Source organism: Engystomops pustulosus, chromosome 1, assembly GCF_040894005.1.
Source record: "Engystomops pustulosus chromosome 1, aEngPut4.maternal, whole genome shotgun sequence".
In the NCBI taxonomy this organism is placed as follows: Eukaryota; Metazoa; Chordata; class Amphibia; order Anura; family Leptodactylidae; genus Engystomops; species Engystomops pustulosus.
The window spans coordinates 48,597,359-48,622,872 of NC_092411.1; the positions used below are offsets into that span (position 1 = coordinate 48,597,359).

Genomic DNA, 25,514 nt, shown 5'->3' on the forward strand with positions numbered 1-25,514 from the left:
TTTTTTAATCCCTGTGACAATAGGATTTTCAAAATTTTGGATTGCCATGGGAACATGGATTGACAATAAAGCTTTATTGCAGACATTTTGATGACTCTTATGTTGACCACTGCAGCCTGATGCTAAAGTTCAGTAAATTACTAGCTTCCCTAGAGGGCACCGTGGGCAGAGGTTTGTTTTTAACTAGGAGTTGTCTGTAAGTTGGGGGTTCATAAATTGGGGACTGCCTATATTTATATACCGTAAGCTCTTGCTGAGGTTCTTCTATCTGCACAAATTAAGTTCCAAAAAACAAAATGTAATAAAAATTCTGTCCATTTAATTTTTATTTGTATATCAGTGCGGAATTCATCGCTATATAGGGATCTGTTGGCAACAATATTAGAAGATTATGTTTTATGGGCATCATTATTCAGTGCCAAATTACGCCCTTCTTCCAGTTTTTGATGTCCCCCCTAAAAGCGATTCACACTACACAGATAGATTTTCATATCCTTGTACATATTTTAACAATGATGTAATGAACATCCGATGCAACACAGCCAGAATCACACATCTGAGGTATGTTCAGTATCTTGAAACCATTTAGTGTTTTATAGGTTCCTGAAACATTCATATAACTTTTATATCTCTAGAAGACAGCAGCATTTCTGATGTTATAGCTGGTCCTTAAAAATCAGTGATAACTTTTATGAAAATCACAGAAATACACAAATGGTATCACTTCACTGACCTGAAATTCCAGCATCGTTTTGCCAATGTTAGCCTCCAACATATAATGATAGGCACCAATGCTTGTACTTGGGTCATCGGCATCATCTACATTACCCTGTAAAATAGAAACAACAGGAAGACTATAAAAGGTATACAAAAAGTTGTGAGCTCAGCAGGGAAAATCTTATGGAGAGTTGGAGAACCGCCAATTTTTCACTTCAATGACACCAGATAATATAATCTAATCACAGTGCCATGTCCATGGCATCCAGGCTAATGGATTTAGATTGCAACATGCCTGAAGGCCCACTATTTTGTCTGTGATAAAATAAAAGGTTGCCAATGCTTCACTTATGCCTTGTTAGTAAAGAGCAAATGTTTGTGGTGCTTGAGTAAAATATACTAAAGGCTGAGTAGAGACAAGAGCAGTACCAACTAGTATATCTCATGTGAAAGGGTATTTTAAATTTAGGGACATTGTCATGCCTTGATCACATAGGGGGAATCAAGATCTGACGCATTCTCCCTCCCGCTTGTTTTATTGGATATACTACGAGGCTCCAGATTAATAATATTCCAAGCGATACCAGGTGTAGAAATGTGCTATAACCTGCGGCATAGACTGGACTGTACCACTCGCCCCACTTTGCAGAATGGCCCAGTCCACGACCCTCCTCGCCCCCTTGGCAATGATGCGCCGTAAGCGGGAAAAAGTTTCAATTCTTGGGCATGAGAAATCCTCCCAATAATTTTTTGGTCTCGAGGAAAACTATGCTTCATGCTTTCTACAAGTTTGTAGAACCACAAGATGGCACCCATGGAAGTTTATTAGCCCTTACTGTATTATGGTGTATCTCAAAAATTATACTATTTTTTTTTTCATATTCCTGAAACATTATTTTTAGAGACTCCTTAGGGTGGCACATGGTGAATTTGTGGCACCATAGTATGGAAGTGTTGAGACTCTGTATGGATGCCTCAATACTGGCAAATATGTTGGGGATGGGGGCTGGGGAGGGGTCAACCTAGTAACATAAAAAGAAAGCACAGCTCGGATCAATGTGTTGGGTCTAACAGCTGTGGGAATAGCTGTAGCTGAAATCTCAACAAAGATTTGTGTGGATTTTTAAGCCAAGTTTTTGTATCACTCCCAATCACCTCTTACATAGGTCTTTAATTTCTATAACATAAGTTTTATTACTGAGATACAAGTGTCTATTCATTCTAACCCTATCACATATTGTGGTGCATGAGGCCTTATTTTCTCTGTAGAATACAGTAGCCTGCAACCTCCAGGAATGCTATGTAGCAATTTATGCCGTTCTCTAATATTTTCCTTAAGATTGCTCCAAAATCAAATCTTTCCTTTAAATCTTTACAAATTCAGTTCTCTCTTTGGAAATATTATTTCTTCCAGTTTACACAAATCTGAGCCAAATTAGCAACTCGCCAGCATCAGGAAGGAAGAAACCCCCCCCCCCCCCCCCATTCTGGAACAACAAATATTTCAGCCATATAAAGCTTAGTGAAAGGTGCTGCATGTACAATTTATTTCTGTTCTAGTATGATTATACTATTCTGCCATTAAAATGCATATACAGGCAGTCCCCGGGTTACGTACAAGATAGGGACTGGAGGTTTGTTCTTAAGTTGAATTTGTATGTAAGTCGAAACTGTATATTTTATAATTGTAGATCCAGACAAAAAAAAATTTGGCCCAAGGGACAATTGGATTTTAAACATTTTTTGCTGTAATGGGACCAAGGATTATCAATAAAGCTTCATTACAGACACCTTACAGCTGATTATTGCAGTCTGGGACTATAGTAAAGCATTCAGAGACTTCACCAGAGGTCAGAGGGGTCTGTCTGTAACTATGGGTTGTCTGTAAGTCGGGTGTCCTTAAGTAGGGGACCGCCTGTAGTATTCTCTACAGCTGTCAGTAAGTATGTCAATGTCTAAAACATCAAATGGCATTTCACAAGAGTGAATTGGGACATGTAATATGGAAAATAACAGCCGTAATAAATGTTATTTGTCGAGGAAAAGTCAATAAAATACAAACTGGCATAGCACTTTTTTTATACACAAACACCCTTTTTTGGTGCATAGCTGTACTGAAATATATTAGGTGGAAAAAAACTGAAAAAATCCAGCTCACCTCTTTTCACTTTATAAATGACGCTGATATGTGCAGCTGATGCACGGACGTGCTATGCGGGGACCAGAGAGTAAATTCTCTCTCAAACTGATTTGAGTTGGAGTCCAGCATCCAGGCAAAAAATAATTTCTTTGTACAAATAAAATTCACGATAGTCAAAATAAGTTAAAAAATCATATAGAGATGTACTATAACATTGTTCTGACGCCTTTCAACCGTTCAAGGTCCTTTTAGACGTAAAAATAAATTCTTTTCTGCCTGGATGCTGGAATCCAACTCAAATCGATACTGATAATATGTTGACTCCTGTAGTGCTCGGAGGGCAGCATGCAATGACACTTGTCTCTATTTGTTCTACTGTGGATGATGAACTGAAATAAATGGGAAGTGAAGAGTCCGTTTTATTTATGGATAATTATTTTTTCTATGGCTGCAAAGCAATAACAATAATCTTTATTTATATATCAAAATCCATAGTGCTTTACAAAACTACGGGTTTCTTGGCTGTTTTAGAGGGCCTTGTGGCATTTCTATTTTACAAAAATGGACCAGAAGTCACACAGATCCGCATAAAAAAGGAGAAGGCAAATTAAGTCACTAGTTTGTTCCAACCCCTTGGAGTGTCATGATTGTTTTACTAAGCAACTGGTCTGCCAGCATACTATGTATATAATGGCACACATCCTCCATTCTTTAGTGTGTCAGGTTATATGATGGGGCCCCCTGACACTGTTATGGCTGCTACCACTGTAGTTTCACCCCTGTGGTTTGTAATAACAGGCCACAAGTGTATTACAACTGTGTGGTGCCCTTCGACTTGTATGGGACTGGCCAAGCCAAATTTTTCCTCTGAGAAACTTTGGTCAGGCACGGGGCTGAGCAATCAACAGCTATGAGTGATTATGACTCAAGATTATGATTTTCTTTATAAATACAAACTGTAATAAATGTTTTTCTCTTAGAAATAAGTGGGATGTGCTGACATGTTTCATTTAGCTAAAAAGAGCTATTCAAAAAACAAGAGAAGAAATAATTTTTTCTTCCTTATATTTTCTATATTATTTTCGCCTTTCTGCCACCTCTATGCCAGATGGTCGTGGAGAGACGTGAAGGCGGAAATGTCCATAGTGGTAATAGGTGCGGCCGTAGGGGAAGTGGGCCTGTGTGGAGTGTTCTCGTCTCCGCACTGGGGGGCACTTACTGTAGCCAGCAACTTCTCAAATGCGAGAAGTTGCTGGAGGTGCTTCTTTCTTTTTTTTTTTTTTAACTGTATTTATTGAGGAATTTTCTATTTTATGAGAGAACAAGACCCTAACATCAATACAAACATTGGGTCTGGGACCCATAGGAGAGAGGGGCAGGAAAAAGAAGGGGCATGGAAGAAAAAGGAAGGGAGAGGTCCTATCAGGTCACTGGATAGGCTTATTTCTACGCATCACGATGCTAAAGCGTTGTATACACCGTGTACATCAAGAGGCTGAAGCTCCTTGATGTATCTGACTGCACTGGTAGGCTATGGTACACCAAACACGGGATGGTAAAGACTAGCTGCCTGTCACCTCAGAGAATTTATTAGGACTGGCATTTTGAAAACAACCCCCCTTGGCAGTGCACTGCAGATATTTTAAGTGGCTCTTGCCTTTTAGAACATCCGAAAATGTACTCTGTGACTTTCCACCAGGTTAACGAGGTCAGAACTGTCGGACTCTCCACTCTCCATCAGGTTAAACCTGTCGAATTAGATTTCTGCTACAGAATAGATATATATCAAAAACAGCAGGTCAGATGGCCCCCACGGCCTTAGGACCACACTGCAACCCGATGCATCATGCCCAGTTTTCTCGACAGAAAACCAGCAAAGCTGGTATAAGATGTCTTTTATACATGCCTTGTCTGTAAGAAAACTGGTGACATGGTAGGTTTAATTTCCCGTTACAAATAGTGTTCACTGGTCAGGCTTCTTGATTGTACATAAATGACAACCATTTAATATTACTCCAATGTCGTATCATGCTTTATTTTAGTAAATATTACTTGCAACCATTTAGAGACGATTTAGTGTTGTTTGCAGCACTTACATACTTCCAAATCATCACGTTACCTATTAAATCACATCCATAAACCACACTCGAGAATCATATGAATTAAATAAGCTAAAACACTAACGTCATGGCTCCTTTTTAACGGCTGATTTATTCTCGCTTGATATTGGATGGCGATTTTTGTAATTAATCATTTTTATGAAGATATTTATGCTTTAAAGGAATACCCTTTGTAGACTTCTGGGCGCGACTTTCCTCTGGGATAGCTAAAAGCCAGCATAAATATTTCAACGGCACTGCGTTAATGTTGCTGGATTCAGATGCTATAAATTTTCCAATGCATTTAACGTTAAAAAAAATACTGGCAAAAGCGTGTATGACCTTACCATATTTGTAAGCGCTGGGAGTCTATTCCATGGCCATAATTGTTAGTAAGAAAGCTTTTCACCAAGGCACTTGTGTCAGGGGCTGCCCTGTCACTGGCCAGTGTAACCACCAGCTTAATTGTATGGTTGTGTATAAATCACATCATTATATGTAACACAGTAGAATATATTGCATGTGGTCTATTGCTTATATAAAATAAACAAGATCCATAAAGAAAAAGGTATTATACTCTTTGTATAGGCGACCATAAACCAAGTACAAAATGCCAAATCAGACACATATGACTGCAGCTATACTGTTTATCAATTTAGTATCATTTAGAATAGTTTAAGATATTTTAGCTTAATTTAGATTTTTTTTAAATAAAGTTGGGAATCCCTAAAGGGGTTGTCCACTTTCAGCAAATAATTGATATGGTTTGTGTATACAATTTTCCAAAATACTTTCTGTATCAATTCCTTACAGTTTTCTAGATCTCTGCTTGCTGTCAATCTACTGAAAGCTTCTATGATTTCTTTCAGTGGATAGAAATCTGTCCATGGTCACACAGGTGCATGGCTCGTTTATTCTCTATGATACTAATGAGTCGTGCACCTGTGTGACCATGGACAGATTTCTATCCACTGGAGGTAAACATAGACGCTTTCCATAGAAGGAAAGCAAGCAGAGATCTAGAAAATGGCGAGGAATTGATACAGAAAGTATATTGGAAAATGTATGAACTTTTACTTACAGAAACCATATCAATTATTTGCTCAAAGTGGACAACCCCTTTAAGGAGACCCAACTTTATTGCTAAGCCTTATTGATAATCCTTGGTTCATAGAAATTGGAGGGATGAAGCGGCACTGTGAATACAGATTCTATCCGAGGGTAGGTGCAGGCTTGTAGAGGTCCGACTCAAGGATCCCAAACATCCAGTAAGCAAAGAATAGGAAAGCAGCACTCCGTGACAATCAGGTGTTTATTTCACCAGTGGAGAATTACAACGTTTCAGCTATCTCAATGGCTACATTCTTTGCTTACTGGATAATCCTTGGTTCAATTACAGCAAAAAAATGTTGAAACTCCAATTGTCACTGGGGCAAATATAAATTATACAGTTTCGACTTACATACCAATTCAACTTTAAATACAACCAAACCTATGGAACCTATCTTGTATGTAACCCGGGGACTGGCTGTATGTCCAACTGTTCAAAAGACACGGCCACTGAAATTTTTATTTGTGTGGTTTGCATGCTTATACTCGCTAACGGGGTAGTATATAGTAGCCATGGGGTGGTACACTTTTATTTTTATAGCGGAAACAGACACTTCCAGAAAAGATAAAAGGTCACCAATTGCCTTCACTTTTATGAGCTCATTTACGATATTATGTAAATTTCTGTGGGACATATATTTAAAACAGGTATCTTTTAAACCCAAAACACCAAAGAGATTAGTACTGAAGAAGCAGCAACAATATGGGGTATGTACACCAAAGGGAAGTAAGTGTCAATGGGATGAAAATTACCACAGTTGAAACTCCATAAAATTGCAGGGCTAGGACATTTTTTGGTCTTGATCCAAACAAATATACAGGTAGTTCACTATTTAAAGACACTCAACTTACAGACGGACTTCATTGCCCAGGCTACAAAGGTGTAATGAAGCTTTATTGATAATCCTTGGTCTCGCAGCACAAAATTTCGAAAATCCAATTGTCACTGGGGCAAAAAAATTTTTGCCTGGAGTTACAATGATAAAATATAGCAGTTCCAACTTACATACAAATTCAACTTAAGTACACACCTAAAGAACCCATCTTGTACGTTACACGAGGACTCCCTGTAGGATGTAGTCATATGTTTTTTAACCAAGTTTTCACATTTTCTTTATTGTTTGTATTGCAAAATTTCAGTAAACTTAAAAAAAAATCTCTACCAGGTTTATCTGCTGAAATCAGCTACTGTGATAAATCTGGCGCATTTGATAGGATTAGTAGATCTTTCCCCTTATGCCTTTTATCTGAATATGGTAGCTAATCTAAAAAGCCAGGAAATCATTAAATATCTAAGGTAAACGATCTATCTCTTGCCTTTTATTAAGCCTCCAAGTTATAAGTCAGTTTTGTGGTCGAATTTCATGAATTTTGTTTACCTGCCACCCAGAAGTTAAATGCAATTCTCCAAATTGTTCACTATCCAAAAGTTATTACCGCAAGGTCATATTACTTATATGTGGGAGAAACTAAAAGTACTGCCAATTCTTTCAATGAGCTGCAAACCTCACAGGAACCCGCCTAACAAGGGAAGGATCACAATGGCTCCTTCATATGTATTGATGATTATGGCCCAGTGATACAGAGAATGTAAATGTAATAAGGCAGGGCTCCTACAGAAGATTTTTATTGTAATTGTTAGCCTAATAAAAACATGGCTACAAGGTAGGAGTTATTTTCTTTACAACCACAAGACTTGTTAATCAAAAATGTTATTACGGCTAAGCTTAGACTTCATGGAGAGCTCCAGAGGGAAGAATCCCAGTAGAGAAGAAAGGTCCTCCTAGTACGGCTGTGGACGTGTATGGTGGACTTGTGTTTGGGTGCTAGCAAATTACAACATACTGAAGTCAAAATATAGCTGAAATGTTTAATCAGACTTTACTACTATGTCATACTGGCTTTAGGTGTGTAGATATAGTAAGTGGAAAGGTAGCAATCACACTTGAACCCTGATGTTTCAGAGGGACCCTTGATCTTTTTTGGCATCCACGTATTACAAATAGTACAAGTTCGGTAGGTTGGGGACCTGTAATAGATTTTCATTAATTGTCTGGGTAAAATCCTGTGTAATATAGCATGTTACCAGCCTTTGGGGCCAACAATCCAACCTAATATTTCCTGTTAGCAGAAAGCAAATTTTCAAATGAACTCAGATGACCATTACGCAGTTAGGGCTGTGCTGTCGGGTCACATGTCTGACAACAGAATGAGATAAACTGAAGTCTGTTTCTGTGGGCAACACAGAATTTGTACAGTATGTGAATGAGGATTTTTTTAACATTAAAATACACAAACTATAATAGATTTTAAAGCCAGAGAACAATCCTGGCTCACACAACTTAATCTGGTTTTTAATGAGGCCGCATCAGGTGGGGATGCAAGCGGTCAGGTCGGTGTAAGTGTGGCACAGAGCAGATTGAAGAATTTGCTACACAAACGCATGAAAGTTTGGTGGAACAAAGCTTTTTTGGAAAAATATATTGAACGCGGGTTGATACCTAGAGGGCTACGCATACAAGTATTCCCGTCTTTTGCCATTGATGATGAATCTTTCATCACAGGCTGGGAAGATATCTGCACAAACGGCTCAGTTAAATTTATGGAGATGCTCATTAAACTTAACAAAAAAATGCTTGAGCAGATAGAGCTGGAAATTGAAACTATACGGAATTCCTTGACATCTTTGACTTCGCCTGAGAGTCTAAAAACCTTTGAAAAAACATTAGACACGGACTTCACCAAATGGGAAAAAGAGATATGTGACTTCAAGTCAAAAAAGTTCCAAAGAGACCTAAATGATTTAACACAAAAAAATATGTATAGATGGAGACGCTCTCCCAGTAATATGGGGAGAAGACGTACGATGAGTCAGGCGTCATCTGTATCCTCTCTAGCTTCCCAGAGCGATCGAGATGACAACTCTCGAATGGATCTAAGACCACAAGGGACAAAGAGGAAATACTATCCCCCCCAATCTGCCAACAAACGACGCCTAGAGACACGCAGCAAAAAAACGGACAACTCACTAAAGGTAATAAATCTGTCTGAACGTGTACTAACACAGAATGAAATTAGTGTTTTAGAAAGAGGTTTATCTTTTTCTCCTTGCGCTAACTTTGACACTTTTTCAGCCATAAAAGACCTTCACATTTTCGGAAGAACTTTACTGTTTAAGAAATGGTTCCACACCATCGACGCAAGCGAAATATTTGATACTCCGGAGGAAATTGAAGCAGTAAGGATTCTTGAAGAACTACATAACGAGAACATCCCACAGAATGACATTCCACAATGCATTAGGAGAAGATCCCAACGATTTCCTCCACTCAATTCGTGCCCAGCTGTTGATTTATTCGTCAAGGTTGTCTCCAATGAATTTTCACAAATTCAACATAAGGTTAGTCGCGACAATCTCTCAAATCAAGAGAGACATTGCATTAACAATCTCAAACGCGATAAATCTATTGTGATTAAACAGGCAGATAAGGGGGGGAATTTGGTTATCTGGCCACATACAATGTATGAAAAGGAAGCGTATCGCCAGCTTAATGACACGCAATGTTACAAGCGTTTGACCTACAATCCAACCATCAAATTTACAAATGAATTGAATAAGATACTGGCACAAGCAGTGCACAGTAAAACCATCAGTAAAGAACTGTCTGTTTGTCTCCAGGTCTCTGATCCCGTAACTCCCACACTGTATCTTCTACCGAAGATTCATAAACATGCCACACTACCTCCGGGAAGACCAATAATCTCTGGACGAGGGTCTTTGACAGAGAATGTAAGTAAATTTATCGATCACCATCTGAAAAAAATCGTGGAATGTTTGCCTTCGTATACCAAAGATACCACTGATCTACTGTGCAAAATCGATGGATTGCACATTGATGACAATATGTATCTAGTGACTTGTGATGTAGAATCACTATATACATGCATTAGACATGCTGATGGCATACGGGCAGCACGCTACTTCCTCTCCATGGAAAATCTGCCTCTTGATCTTACTGATTTCCTAATACAACTTTTGGAATTTATCCTTTACCATAACTTCTTCACGTTCGGCGGGTCCTTTTTCCTACAGCTCCAGGGGACAGCTATGGGGGCAGCATGCGCTCCCTCATATGCAAATTTGTTCCTGGGGCTGTGGGAGAGGGACCTTCTCGCGGGCGATCATCTGTCGTTAATGGACCGGGTCACGTTTTGGGCCCGGTACATTGACGACATTTTGATCGTCTGGAGAGGCAATCTGGAGGAACTGAAAAACTTCTTCTGTCAATTAAATCAGAACCCATACAACATCAAACTAACCTATGAAGTTCATAGGACCACTGTGACGTTTTTAGATGTGAAGTTAACAAAAGACAGTAATGGTTTCTTACAAACCAATGTATTTAGAAAGGAGACAGCGGTTAATGCATTATTACACGCTTCCTCCTCTCATCCTCCCCAGACAATCCGCGCGATCCCTACTGGACAGTTCCTTAGGGTACGCAGAATCTGTTCCACGGATGAGGAGTTTGAGACGCAAGCAAAGGAATTAAAAATACGATTTCAACAGCGTGGGTATAGTAATCGATCAATAAAACAAGCATATTCAAGAGCGAAATCTACAACACGCCAAACTCTGCTACACCCGTTGCCTAAGACGTCCAATTCAGCTAAGGTAAGATTCATCACCGATTACCATTCACAATGGCAATATATGAGGGATGTTTTGCGAAAACATTGGCCGATTTTACAAACTGATCACACAATATCTCAATACATCAATGTCCAACCCAGCATTACGGCACGTCGCTCGAAAAACCTACGAGACCTACTGGTCCACAGCCATTACGAGGCAGCCAAACCCAAAACCATTTTCAACTCTAGACCACCAGCATGGGGTTGCAGACCATGTGGCAGGTGCATTGCCTGTCCCAATATAGTATGTGCCACAACATTTCATGATTCTACAGGTACAAAAGAGTTCAAAATCACTCAAACAATCACCTGTAACACAAGGGCAGTCATATACTATGCCACCTGCCCATGTGGCATGATCTACGTAGGCCTCACTACACGCGAGTTAAAAATTCGCGTACGGGAACACATAAGAGACATCATTTCGGCGAAAAAAGATGATTATAACACTGAAGGCAGACCAATAGCCCAACATTTCAAAATCCATCACAATGCTGACCCTCGTGGCTTCTCTGTGCGGGGCATAGATAGAATTACGACCAATATTCGAGGAGGCCCTATACAAAAACGACTTGCGCAACAAGAAGCACGATGGATTTGGACATTGAACACACTTCAACCCAAAGGATTAAATGAAACATTAAGCTTTGTTCCTTTCTTATAGAATCTCATCTGCTTCTGCTCTGTGCACCACACTCCACCGATCCTGACCTGAGTTATCCCTCAGGGTAATAGTGAGGTAACCGCGTCCACGGCTTCCCCTCACTTTTTTATGTGTTGTTGTATTTCTATGTTTTTAACTCATTTTCCAATTTGTCTTGCCACAGTTTCTCTCCGAGCCCTTTGAGTTTCCGTGTATGGGCGCTGTAAGAATTCTCCACCTCAGTGTTCTACTCATTCGCCATATATTCCTTTATGAACAACCATTTCCTATGAATCTCGAGTGGATAATCTGCTCTTTAAGCACGTGTTTCAACAATTAGAAAAATCTATCATTTGTACAGCTGGGTCTTCTTCATTATAAATTTATTATAAATTTTCGTTTTGATGAACAAATGCACTAACTCTTTTGTATTATCATTATATGTTTGTGTATGTAGCACACCTCCCTTGACACTCACCTCACTCCCTTCACTATCACGTCCATCACTCCTTCACCTTCCCTCCCCAATTCACATCACAATATTTTCTTTTGTTTTTCCAAACAATTTGCATAATATGTAATGCATCAATCCACTTCATTGTTTGCATTTTTTGCATTTTAATAGTAATTAGCACTTATATACAGATATTTCTAGCGTGAATTGACCACTATATGTTAGGTTTAGAATACTGATTCTTAATAATGTAAAAGGATAGATTTTATTCTATGCTGATCCCTATTCATCTTCATTATTTATGGTATCATTGTTATTTTTAATTTTTATTTCTTGTACTGTCATAAACAATTCTTTTATATCTGTTTTAAACTGCACTATAATGCCAACCATAATATCACCACATGTTTTACACTATTTATCGTGTATATTTTTTGCTGTTTAGACAGCCTTTAGTTGCACATATGTATTTCTCTTATACAGTGGCTTGATGATGCCTCTCCCCCTGTGTATATATTCAATAAGCACATTTGTAGGTTCTTTCGAGAATCTCTTTTTTACTCTAGGTACTTTAATATGAAATGTCTTTCAATGAACATGTACAATTGTCCACTTTTAATGCGTTTCTACGATAAAACTTACCCTTATCCATTTTCCAGCTGTCCTCTCGTGATGCGCATGCGCGGTACGTTAAGTCTCACGATACCCGTACATCACAGCGCACCTAACATTGCGTCATCCACCAGGCGAAGCAAGCACTATGCGCACGCGCGGCATGCCCCACATCACGCGATATTCTGGTGTCACTGTGTGATCAACTATGTGGTCACGTGACAACTCATCCAGCACGCTCATTGGCTCTTAAAAGGTTTTTAATGTGGCTCGCTGCCCTGAAGACTCTACCCCCAGACGAAGGCTGTGCAGCAGCCGAAACGCGCGTCGGGGCGTTTGACTTCCAGGCAGCGATCAGGTTCAATATGGGTAAGCTGCTCTCATACTACTGACAATTACACTTGTAATTCTTTGTCCATATGCTATCTTCTTGTGCTTCCCATTCCGCACTATGTATGTATCTCTATGGCTATTACAGCAACATCACTAACTTACATTGTCTAAATTACCTGATCTGTTTGCCTGGTTTTCAAACTGTTTTTGCCTTGTGTTCCCCCTGTTGTGGGGCCAAGTTTTTTAACCAGTAAATTGTCTTATTTAATAAACTTTATTGAATACACATTCATTTTTGTATTATTTCATGCTTTCGTTTGGATTACACTCTTCCTAGATGTTAGGAGGTACAATAGGCTGCTACTATGTCATACTGGCTTTAGGTGTGTAGATATAGTAAGTGGAAAGGTAGCAATCACACTTGAACCCTGATGTTTCAGAGGGACCCTTGATCTTTTTTGGCATCCACGTATTACAAATAGTACAAGTTCGGTAGGTTGGGGACCTGTAATAGATTTTCATTAATTGTCTGGGTAAAATCCTGTGTAATATAGCATGTTACCAGCCTTTGGGGCCAACAATCCAACCTAATATTTCCTGTTAGCAGAAAGCAAATTTTCAAATGAACTCAGATGACCATTACGCAGTTAGGGCTGTGCTGTCGGGTCACATGTCTGACAACAGAATGAGATAAACTGAAGTCTGTTTCTGTGGGCAACACAGAATTTGTACAGTATGTGAATGAGGATTTTTTTAACATTAAAATACACAAACTATAATAGATAAAAATACAAAGCACCACTGTTATATACTAGGACTATCATAATTAAAGCCTAATAAAATTAAAGAGAATTTATTACATACGATTAGTTACAATGCAAAAGTTCTTTCTCTAGCTTCAGAATCAGGCAAAGCAGTAAATAAATGGATTTGTACATTTCAAGTAGATTGCCAGAAGTGAAATGACACTTTTAATTCTAAATACATTCACGGTGATAGCTGCAGGCTCAACTTACTTACAGGGCAGTAGGCAGATGGCTTGAGAGCTACTCAGCTAGAGTGGATCCATAGACCCTGCATTGTAGGTGCACAAATCAATATACTTACTGCACTACACACAGATACACAGCGTACAGTATCTTAGCCAGCCAGGGAAACCGTATAACAAACTGGGTCATTTATACTTTTATACAAGTAGTTCTAGTTCCAAAGAGACCTCTCTGTCCGCTGTGACATCTGGTGAAGCTCTCTGGATGCTGGTAATTTACTGAACATTAGTCCTATGCTGCAATAATCAATGGTAAGAGTTCTCAAAAGTGGTCGGCAATGAAGCTTATTGTTAAACCTTGTTCCCTTGACAACCCAAAATGTCCATGGTCACAGGGACCAAAAAATAATTTGTCTTGAGTTAAACTTAATACCTTAAAAACAAAATATACCTGTTGCGCTTTTCGTACAAATTAAACTTAAGAACAATCCTACCTTATATATAAACCGGGGACTGCCTGTACACACATTGGGATACTGAGATGACATCAGGGTGCAGAGTCAACCAACTTCTTCTCATATGAGGCCACACCATTGGTTAGTATTATGCATCTGCCTCATATATATATATATATACACACACACATATAAATGTGTGCATATTCCATACTAAGCGCCAGTCAGAAACAGTCTACAAGGACACCTAGACAAAAAATCTTGGCCTCGCAGTCTCAGATATTCATGCATCATGGCCTGCATATAGGGCTCCCGTTATGAATTTTACTGGTGGGTTCTGGGCATCCCAGATGGATTTTGACATTGTTGTCATACCTTTTCTTCCTTTAGGGTGAGATCACAACTCTGTGACAAGGCAACTTGGATTTTGGTATTCAGAATGTTACTATTTGACTAGAATTCACCAGTAATAGATCTGAGTCAAGGTGCATTTCCTTGGGTGCCCTGTTATAGCTCCAAACAATACCAATCCATAAATGCAGCATTAAGCTACATGGAAGTGAAGATTGCCCTGAAGAATAAGTGCATTTGAGGCTATGTTATAAAAACAGCTTGGCACATCCACAGCATCTGAAGCTCCAGGAGATCTTCTTGTTATGAATTACTTTGAGGTGAAGTAAGTCTGTCCTTAAGAGGTCTCCAATTTCCCACAAATGTAAATTCATAGGGACATTAAAATACCCACCTATTACATTTTTGCTTGCTTTTATATTTCCCATCTTAGTAGTGGAAACTTGCCTTTTTATTTTACATGCCATCTTTCCTCAGCTAGTAAATATTTTATTTGACAAAATTATTCATAAAGTAAATATCTTCTTGGGACATTTTGTCAAAACCTGAGATACAGTTGCACTCAGTGAACTATTTTGGGTCCGATACAAAATGGAAACGAGGCTGATAATTGTATCTACAAGAGGCAGAAAGTTTTGCTCTAGCAGGTCTGTCAATATACATTTCCTGTGCCAGGAAACAGATTATTCCTCTGGTTTAGTAAATGTTTCTGTAATATCTACACAATTAGAAAAACTTGAGTTCTCACACTAAACTTTTTACTCGGTTGGCCCAGGCTGACATAGATTGAAAATAGTTGCCAAAATGTGCAAGCAACTTTAAACAAAGTGGAATATTTGTTTTGGAGAATGGGCCTGTGGGCTTTTCTAAAATCTCAAAAATTGTTATTCATAGGAAAATGAGTCCGATCATTGTAGACTCCCAAGAGCTGAGATGGCATTGCAATAGGCTTAGGAAAAATGGTTTGCCAGAAAGGGGTTGGGCAGAGATGCCTATAAATCACCAAATGTTACAACGTGAAGGACATGAAGTCCAAGTTCTCTCAGGCTAACTGAGGTGACATCTAGGACTGTAGATCTCAATGTCAATAGTGTTTGATAATATTATACTGTAGTTATTGGTGTGTCCATACACATTAGATATACATCAATGAAACTATGAATGCCCTACTCTAAGGATGTCTTAACGTACTTCAGCTGGCAGATGTTGCCATAAAATAGATTATGAAACATGACATCAGTGTCAGAGGTTCCATTATGAGCCTCTGTTGTAAATCATGACAAAAATCATGGAAATGGATAACCCCTCCCCGATGCACGACTGGCAGACGTAGTCTCTAACCACTCATTTGCACGTAGTAAAAAGTATGGTCGGTACTCACTGTAATCTGATAAAATTGAGGTTTTACTTTGTTCTCACTGTCGGAGGGATGAACAATACACAATAGATACAGGGATCTCATCTGACGCGTTTTAGAGCTATGATTAAAGAGCAGTAAGTTCTGAAATGTGTTAGATGATATCCCTATATCTACTGTATATTGTGCATCTTTTGAATGGTGTATGCAAAATGTGTACACTACAACAAAAGCCCAATTTTAGTCAGTAATTGTAGTCCAGATCCATTTGTATCCAAAATATAAGGTTTTCGTCCCAATCTGGATTTAATTATGAACAATGGAAAATAGATGTAGTAGTAAGAAAGCCACTTCATTACATATTTTATGAATTATCTTTATACTATCTATATGTATACATGTTTCTTCTCTTGAAATATATTTGTGCTAGTTCAACAAACTAATGCATTTTGTTTTTACTTTTTGCTGCTCACATGAAATTATTCTTCAGTTTTTGGCAGAACTCGACATGAGGATGTTTGGCTAAGAATACTATGTTACTTTGATCAAACTGGAGAATAATCTATGATGCCAGCAGTGTACAATACACTAAATGGTGTAGTAAAAATAACTGCTCAGCAAAAGGCCAGTAAATAATAACAAACGGAAAAACTATAAAATAGATTTCAAAAGAAAATCGTTTTCCAAAATCAACTATTAACACTAAATAAGCAAAGCTGTCCCAGTAAACAGAAAAGCATGCTCCGGTCTGAGACTGCCAGGAGAACAAACATTGGAAAAGACAACCTCAATAACTTTCTCCTAAAAGTTTAGAAAACACCCCTCACAATCAGTCCACTCAACCTACCATATCATGGGAGCCTCAGATATAGTCATGCCCTCAAATCTAAATAATATTAACATATAATAAATTAATGCTCCTAAGTCAAGTGTTTTCTATGCAAATTTATCCTGATGTCACGATGATCCAGGACCCGTCTAACATGGACTGAAAATGTCACCTAAAAAAAATCTTCACAGAATTCTGGTTAAAAACTACCCTCCATACATGTAAATACAGTTGTATGTGTAATATGTGCAATAAGAATAATAATATAAGTAGTTGGTGGCCAAGATGGACCCCGCTTTCCATCTTTGGCAGCGTCTTTGGTATATGTATTAAGCTTAGTTTTGCTATATTATCTATGTAGTTCTCTTGGTTCTCTTATTGTCTATGAAGTAACTTTAGAATTAGTGCTGCTTTTATGTAGTATATATCTGTAAAGTTTGGTTCTGTTATTGTACCTTTGTAGTAATCCCCAGACAAAGGCTAGTGCCGAAACGTGCATCTTGTCACCATGGTGAGACACTGTACCACATGGGTAAGAAATGTACAGGCGGTCCCCTACTTAAGAACACTTGACTTACATACGACCCCTAGTTACAAACAGACCTCTGGATATTGGTAATTTATTGTGCTTTAGTCCTAGGCTATAATGATCAGCTGTAACAGTTATCACAGGTGTCTGTAGTGAAGCTTTATTGTTAATGCTGGTTCTTATGACAACCCAACAATTTTAAAATCCAATTGTCACAGAGACCAAAAATGTTCTGGCTGGGATTACAATGATAAAATATACAGTTCCGACTTACATACAAATTCAACTTAAGAACAAACCTACAGACCCTATCTTGTATGTAACCGGGGGACTGCCTGTATTTGAATTATTTAACAACAATATTCTAGGCAAACTTACTTCTATTTTTTCACAGATTGAGTTCTGAATTGGCTTGTTTCAAGTGTAGGTGTTAGTCTATTGTACCTTTGTAATAAGTTTGGTTCTGGTACTGTACCTACGCAGCAACTCTGTTTCTGTTATAGCTTCTATGTAGTAAGCTTGTTTCTCACGGCACAGCTTTGCTGTAAGCTTGAATAGGTATTCCCATCTCAGAAATTCACAGCTGAAATGATAGTAACCCTGTCTCTGCCGCATTGAAATGGTCAGAGTTATGGAGAAAGCAGAATCCAATTTGACACTTTTTCCATAACTCCCATAGAGGAAAACTGGAATTATAGAAATAGTGCAGCAGAGAGAGCTAAAATATTTTCTGAAACTCTGGCCACATGAGTGTGTTCTAGATATACGGATTATCTCAGCAGCCGATGGATGAGATGAGTGTACCACTTTAATTCTGGCGTTTCATGAATGTGGAAAATTTAAAAAGGTTACTGTATATATGTAGCATCTGTAGTTCTGATACCATATCTATTAGGGAAGATTGGTTCTGGTATTGTATATGTAGAATAAGTGATTCTGGTACTATGCATTCAGTAAACTTGCTTCTAGTACTGTATATACAGTAGGTTATTAGTTTGTTTCTGGTATTGTATATATGTAGTACATTTTGTTTCTGGTAACATATCTTTATATTAATATTAGCTGTTACTGAATGTATATTGTAGGCTCAGTTCTTTTACTATATCTGTATATTAAGCTTCTTTCTGACCTTAAAGGAAACCTACCACCACGGATCTACCTATTAATGTAGATCCGGTGGTAGGTACATCTGATGTATGTAAGGAAATCACTTTTTGGGGCTAATCCTTTACTCAACTATGTCTTTAATTATCTTTAATCGGGGAATATGCAAATTTTCTAAAGAGGCTACAGGGAGTGGAGTAGACGGAGGTGAGGGTACACGTCGCGGCTACTCCATGCCCCAGTAGCCTCTTTGATCCTCCTACCAGATAGCTTCAGTGCAAAGCTACGAGGAGTTGCGCGCACTCGTCTGCGAAACCGGAGTTCTGCACAGGTGCAGTAGCTCAAGCTTCAGAGCCAAGATTGTGCAGCCGCTGGCAGAACTCCGCATGCACAGAACTCCGGTTTCATGGATGAGTGCGTTCAGCTCCTCGCTCCTAGCTTAGCACTGAAGCTATCTGGTATGAGGATCAAAGAGGCTACTGGAGCGGGGAGTAGCCGCGCTGTGTAGCCTCAGCTCCGGCTACTCCACACCCCAGTAGCCTCTTTAGAAAATTTGCATATTCCCCGATTAAAGATAATAAAAGATATAGTGGAGTAAAGGATTAGCCCTGAAAAGGGCTATCATTACATACATTACATGCACTTAGGTTTCCTTTAATAGGATCCTCCCTCAGTAAACTTTCTCCATAGTTTGCAGGAGCCATTGGTTACATTATTCATCAGCAACAGGACTCTTTACTTCCTGTACATTGGAGGTAATAGGAAGACTGGCGAGCCACGTGACCTGTGGCTTCGAGGTATGATCTGATGATGTTTTTTTATTAGTGGCCAATCTTTCATGCATAGTCATGATACAGTTCTATGCATGAGATTTGACTCCTGAATATGGTTTATGAATTTAATCCTGAAATGAATGGTTCTGAAAGTTTCTATTAACCATAAAGCAATCATAAATTTATGGTTTATGGTTTATTGCTGAATCCATCTGTTCCATTTTGTATAATAACAAAGATACCCAGTTCTGAATAAAACCTGTGTTTTGTTAAGCTAATGCTAACCTCCCTTCCTAAAGAACAAAGCTGCCTTTTAATACCCAAATTCAACTAAACCAACATAAACTAAGCTCAACAAAAATTATCATCCTGTCCATCACGATGCCAGAATTAGATTTTAAGCCATAGTATTCCATGGACTGTTTTAAATTGTATGGTTGTCTTAGAAATGTTAAGTATCAGGAAAATCTCTCTTTATGGCCAAGTGCCACCACCATACACAATACAAAGCAAGTCTTGTAATGTCGTGCCATTCAAAATAATGTCAGGGGTCAGGGACAGCCTGTTAGGAGAAATCTTACCTGAAATGTAAGCAAGAATTCAGGGAGGAACTACTGATTCCTATCTTATGTCAATGTATGCATGATTTGCATTTAACTCTTGTGGTCTCCATCATTCATGAAAACATTCGATATCTGACCTGAACCCATTCCAACTCTATCAACCGTCTAAAGATATATTACATATTTCCTATTAAATTAAAAGTGCCAAACAAACATGAAAATCCATTCATTTTTGTAATATACTTTATTTTTTATTCTATGTTGCACAAAGACGACCATTCAAATTACATGGTACAACATGGTTCATTGGGGACGCCTGTGGGCTGTATTCTACATCACAGCAAACCTCCCTCCAAACAAGTGCCATAAGGAACATGATTTTTCAGTTTACCCATACACTTTGCATGCCATACAGTATTTGTTCGATAGGATCATACCCTAAGGCCCCATGCACATGACCGCATGGGGAGGTGATGCAGCCCAACAGTTTGCAAAGTGACCAAGTCCCTTGGCTTTCAATTGAGAGGGGAGCCCTCACCCTCCTCTTTCCTGAACCCACCTGGACATACATTAGTGTGCATGAGGCCTTCGAAGACTAATTTTCAATGCAATTCAAGGTGGCCATCTTAGAGACATTTTTAATGTTTATGCCAAATCTACAGTAACCAAATAAAATAAAACAGAGGCATCTGAAGCAAATTTTCCTGGAGCAAGTAAAGTGCAGTACAGACAATGTATAATTTCCTGCAGTCTGCACTTAGTTTGGTAAAGTTGAGAAAACAATGGGACAGGGGCGTAACTACAGTGGTAGCAGCCATAGCAGCCACTATGGGACTACTAAAGAATGGAGGATGTGCACCATTATATACATTATGCTGCACATTGTACAAACTGTGATGTATATATGCTGTATCTGTGAAGTGTAGTTTATGGTGTCTGGTGTATATAATGTTTGTTTATGGCACTCTATGTGTATATATGTTCTATATGTGTGCGCATGAGTGTATAAATGTGTGATTGTAACTTGTATGTGTGAGTATACAAATATGTATATATGCTATGAGGCCCTGCCTCTCCTAGTTATGTCACTGCAGTGGGGTAAGTAATATGTACTAAAATGGTTGTCTTATAATAACTTATTGAATAGCTTCGGGTCTCCCCCTAAAGGCCCTAAATAGTCATGAAAAAAGAGCCTCTATTCATTTAAAAGGATATAGTCAATAGATGCGCTTGGCCATCTCTCAGTTACATAAAGATGCACCTGAACAACATTGTACATGTTGCCCCACTCATGACATGATCACAGGGGTCCATGTTGTAGGATCCACAACAATTAGAACATATCCTGTTAGGCAACCACAGTCATTGAAAACAGTATGCAGTGAGCTCCTCAGCTCCCCCTAGAGGCAGTTGCAGTCTAAACACTATGGGCAGATTTACCTACCCGGTCCATTCGCAATCCAGCAGCGCATACTTTGCGGTGGATTCGGGTCCAGCCGGGATTCACTAAGGCAGTTCCTCCGACATCCACCAGGTGTCGCTGCTGCGCTGAAGAACGCACTGGAGTTCACCGAGCCATCGTGGGTGAAGGTAAGTGCGAGTCCAGCGACACTTTTTTTTTAAATGCGGGGGTTTTTCCGAATCCGTCGGGTTTTCGTTTTGGCTACGACCCCCGGAAATATTCGGGCAACACGTCGGGAAATCGCGAATCGGGCCCTTAGTAAATGACCCCCTATTTGTTTATATGGAGCATTGTATTTTAAAAAATCATACCACCAACAACTATAACGAAAGATTAGGCAGTGAAAAAACATGTGATGACATAAAAATGACATTAAGGTGGACACTCTTCATTTTTTTATCAGATATTGATGATAATAATGTATAAACATTTTATTATTAATGAATGAAATACACAAATGGACAACAATATTCCCTTGTTTCATATTCCTATTGATGATTGCAAAGGTTTGTGATCTATCTCTTTATTCATATGCAATGTAAAAAGAGATCTGTGCTATTTCCTGCACCTGCATTGTGAGTGACATCTTACATCATTATCTAGATGTAGTTATGGAGAAAAAAACATAAATTGAAGGCTAGAGGTCACCAAACATATTAAGTGAGGTCCTCAGAGAGAAGACTGGGAAGATTTACAAGAAGGAGAATACTTTAGTGGCATGGTTCTGTCTTCAGTTTGTAGAAGTTCATCAGTGTTTATGAGACATTGAGTACTATTGCCTTATGATGATTAACATCTGAGAGAAAGCGAAGTCTGGACGACCTGTTCTAAGGATTAAAGCAAAAATGTCTCCACTTCTAGAAATGTTCTATAACTAAGAGCAGCAGCTTGTGCTGGTTACAGGAGGCGAGTGGAAGACTTGGAAAGAGATTTTCACAGCTCTCTGATGACCAAATTAGAAGTTTTTAGAAACCACAAACTTGCAGATGTGGTGTTTGTTTCTCATATGGGACATAATTCACTCACTATACACAAAAGCCCATCACCGGATAGAAAATACTTAGCGACATCCCTCATTTGCCTGCCACTGTGCTAATGAGCAATTTAGTGGTTTTTTTAGAAGTTGAATATCCGTACAAAAGATATGGCCCAAAGGGGTTTATATGTGAATTATCTTACAATAGCCAAGGGGGAGGTAACCTTTTCTATTTTATATCGCGCTCTTGGCTATTATGAGCTTATTATATTCTTCTTTGTATTATTATTGAAAACTTCTGGGCCATATTCATCACCGGCATATTGCCACTCTAAAGTGGTATGACAGAAGACAAATGGAGAAATGGCTCAGTATTTTTGCTTTCGTTGGGTTGTTATAGTTGTGATCTACACATACATAAGCTTTTCATCAATGTACAGGTATGGAATTGGCTTTAGACTTACACTTGTGGAGGCCACAGCTTCTTGGACACTTTTCATGATGAACTCTTGAGTGATTCTCCGGTTGGGTAATTCATTGTAAAGAGAGTTGATTAAAGCGACTTTGGCGGCATCTCGTCTTGCTTCTGCTCTACTCGTGCAACACTGAGGAAACAATGCAGACATATGATTGATGCAGGATTTGACTCTAGTGTATCTATAGGAAACCTATAGTATAGATCAGTGATGGCGAACCTTTTAGAGGCCGAGTGCCCAAACTACAACCCAAAACCCTGCTTATTTATCGCGTGGTGCCAACCAAAAATTAAAGCAGTAACTTATTGCTCCCTGTTCAACAACTTTCAATCATATTGGCCTCCTGAGGACAGCAACACAGTAGAAAGATGGAAAATTTTCATCATTTTAGCTTCTTTCCAGTTTTATTCCGTACACAGGGAATCTTGGGTCAGCAGGAGGTCCTTCAAAAATAATTTGATACCGTCTAATTCCCTCTCTTCCTACAGTCCCAAGTAGCAAAGAAAGTATCAAAATATGACTGAAAGCAGCATCTTTTAAGTTGCTTGGAACTGCAGCAAGATTCTTTGATTCTTGTCTGGTGTGCTGTGGTGATGGCCCAGGTGCCCACAAAAAGGTCTTTGAGTGCCGCCTTTGGCACCCGTGTCATAGGTTCACCAGCACTGGTATAGATGTTTGTATTACTGTTATGTATAGCATTAAACTGAACAGGACATTTGGGAGGAGCCTTATGAAATGAGTCCTGTCCTTGGTACATTAATCACTTGAAGCTAAACCACAAAAAAGAATTTCTGGAAGCTGTATAGTAGAGCTCTAACCACAGACTAATATAAAAATCAAAGTTTACAAATATTTTTGAATAAAGGGGTCCACCATTCGCGACGGTCTATATAAAAATGCTGTTAACATTTCATTTGATTTCTTCATGAAGCTTTTGAAGCCAGAAATCAGGTCTGTATGGTTGAGAAAGAACTAAAAAGAAAAAAGGACAAATGGTACTGCTTCATTTTATTTTTAATCCTCTCATGGACAATTTCATCCCATACACCGTGGAGGAGTACATTAGCACCGTTGTAGGTTTTAGCACAATTGTACATCAGCCTCTTGGTATCCATCGTGGTGGGAGGCCATGGGGAACATCATGATGGACATGATGCACCAGCTCTTACCAAATCCTCAGTTCAGCAATGACACGTTCCCAAAACCAAGTCCACATGCAGTTCCCAATGGACAAGTTGTTTTGCAATTGAGAATGACTTACACCATGTTACGATACTATATTAAGAGTTATATCATTAGTTATATTACCAAATTATGTGGTTTTATGGTCACTTGAGGGCGCAGCACTGCCTGGCTGTTACCTTAGAAGTGACGGCAGTATTGGTTTAAAATATGTCCTTTTCAGCTGTCACCTTGGGCAAACGGATAGTTGGGTCTATGGCCACCAAAATGTCAATGTTATTGTATATACAAAAGATATCATGTATGCTGTATAACTGGTTATGACTGTCTGATATGACTCTAACATTGATAATAATATTAACACACTTTATTTATATAGCGCCATCATATCCCGTAGCACTTTACAAAGGGGACATATACAAATATAATTATACATTACAGAGTACAAACAGTCATATGGAATAATATAAGGGGCTCTATAGAACCATAATATCCGATTAAAACTAAGAAAGCTGCAGGTAAAGATTCAATTCCTGCTTATGTCTAAGATAGGGGCAGATGAGATTTGACATAGAAATGGAACAATATTTAATACTTTACCAGGGGGTTGTGTTGATTTATTGATTTAAAGCTAGAAAACTAATCCTTAAAGGGGTATTCCGGGAATATGAACGTCTGACACAAAAACCCATGATGATATAAATAAATGAGTACAACAATACTCAATGTCATTTAGTCACAAAACGGAGCTTAAATAGTTTGATTTTATGATTTACAAAATTTATGGCCTCTCTAAAGTAGGTGGAGTTATCACTAAGATGGCCGCCACTGGAAACCACAAGACCCAAGATCCTTTAGTTCTCAGTAACTCCTCCTCCCTCTTATGCTCTGCTCCCAGTGATGATATAACAGACTTTCCTGCTCTGTTACCATATTAATGATGTGTAGCTACCATCACCACAACACTGGTCATACTGGATGCACTGCAACCAACCGACTACAGCCAAACTTAGTGGTGATCACATGACCTGCCCAGGCAGGTGCAGGACATGTAATGTGGACATGTGACCAGCGGCCATCTTCTGTTCTGCGACGGACCGCGCGGAGGAAATTAACGGACTGATTAAAGGGCCAGTAGCATTTTAATTCTTCATTACAGTCTATGTCATCAGCATTTTCTGCTAAGGGGAGCAAAATTTTAACTAACAGCCAATTACACATTAGCTTATATTTTGAGTGCCCACTTGTATATGAATTATGCTGATTCCTGGAATACCCCTTTAATAATCTCAGGCCAAAAATATCTATAGGCTCTTGTGAGATATCTGCCCTTCAGCGTCATACAGTCAGACTAGTTGATTTAGGACACATCTGAAGGGTGTGCTGGGCTAGTATGAATTGGCTTGCATGCAGAACATGTGGGCCTCATATATTACAATAGTAAACCCGTCCTATTTCCACCTTGGCTTCCTTTTTACTTGCTTTGAATTTAACACGTTCATCCCATTCCCTCCCCTCCTGCGCTACCTTTATACTGCAGATCTGTTTCCCTGTCGTCTCTCCATATCTGCATATAAGACACTTTCCAGATACTCTCAGGCTATTCCTTTCAGATCTGCAGTTTCTCCATCTGTTGACACATGATACTAATCACCATATACAATAA

The 25,514-nt window shown here is 38.9% G+C and overlaps 1 protein-coding gene across 2 annotated transcripts in view; it reads right to left on the reverse strand.

Annotated features, from left to right (window-relative positions):
• Positions 1-25,514, reverse strand: part of LIX1 (limb and CNS expressed 1) — an 86,170-nt gene that overhangs the window by 21,646 nt on the left and 39,010 nt on the right. The window contains exons 3-4 of one of the 2 annotated variants that reach the window (XM_072139941.1): positions 22,655-22,795; positions 734-829 (exon numbers count right to left, since the gene is read on the reverse strand). In XM_072139941.1, the coding sequence (XP_071996042.1) occupies positions 734-829; positions 22,655-22,795 (237 nt within the window). The remainder of the gene's footprint in view (positions 1-733; positions 830-22,654; positions 22,796-25,514) is intronic. The other variant, XM_072139952.1, reaches the window with a different exon arrangement.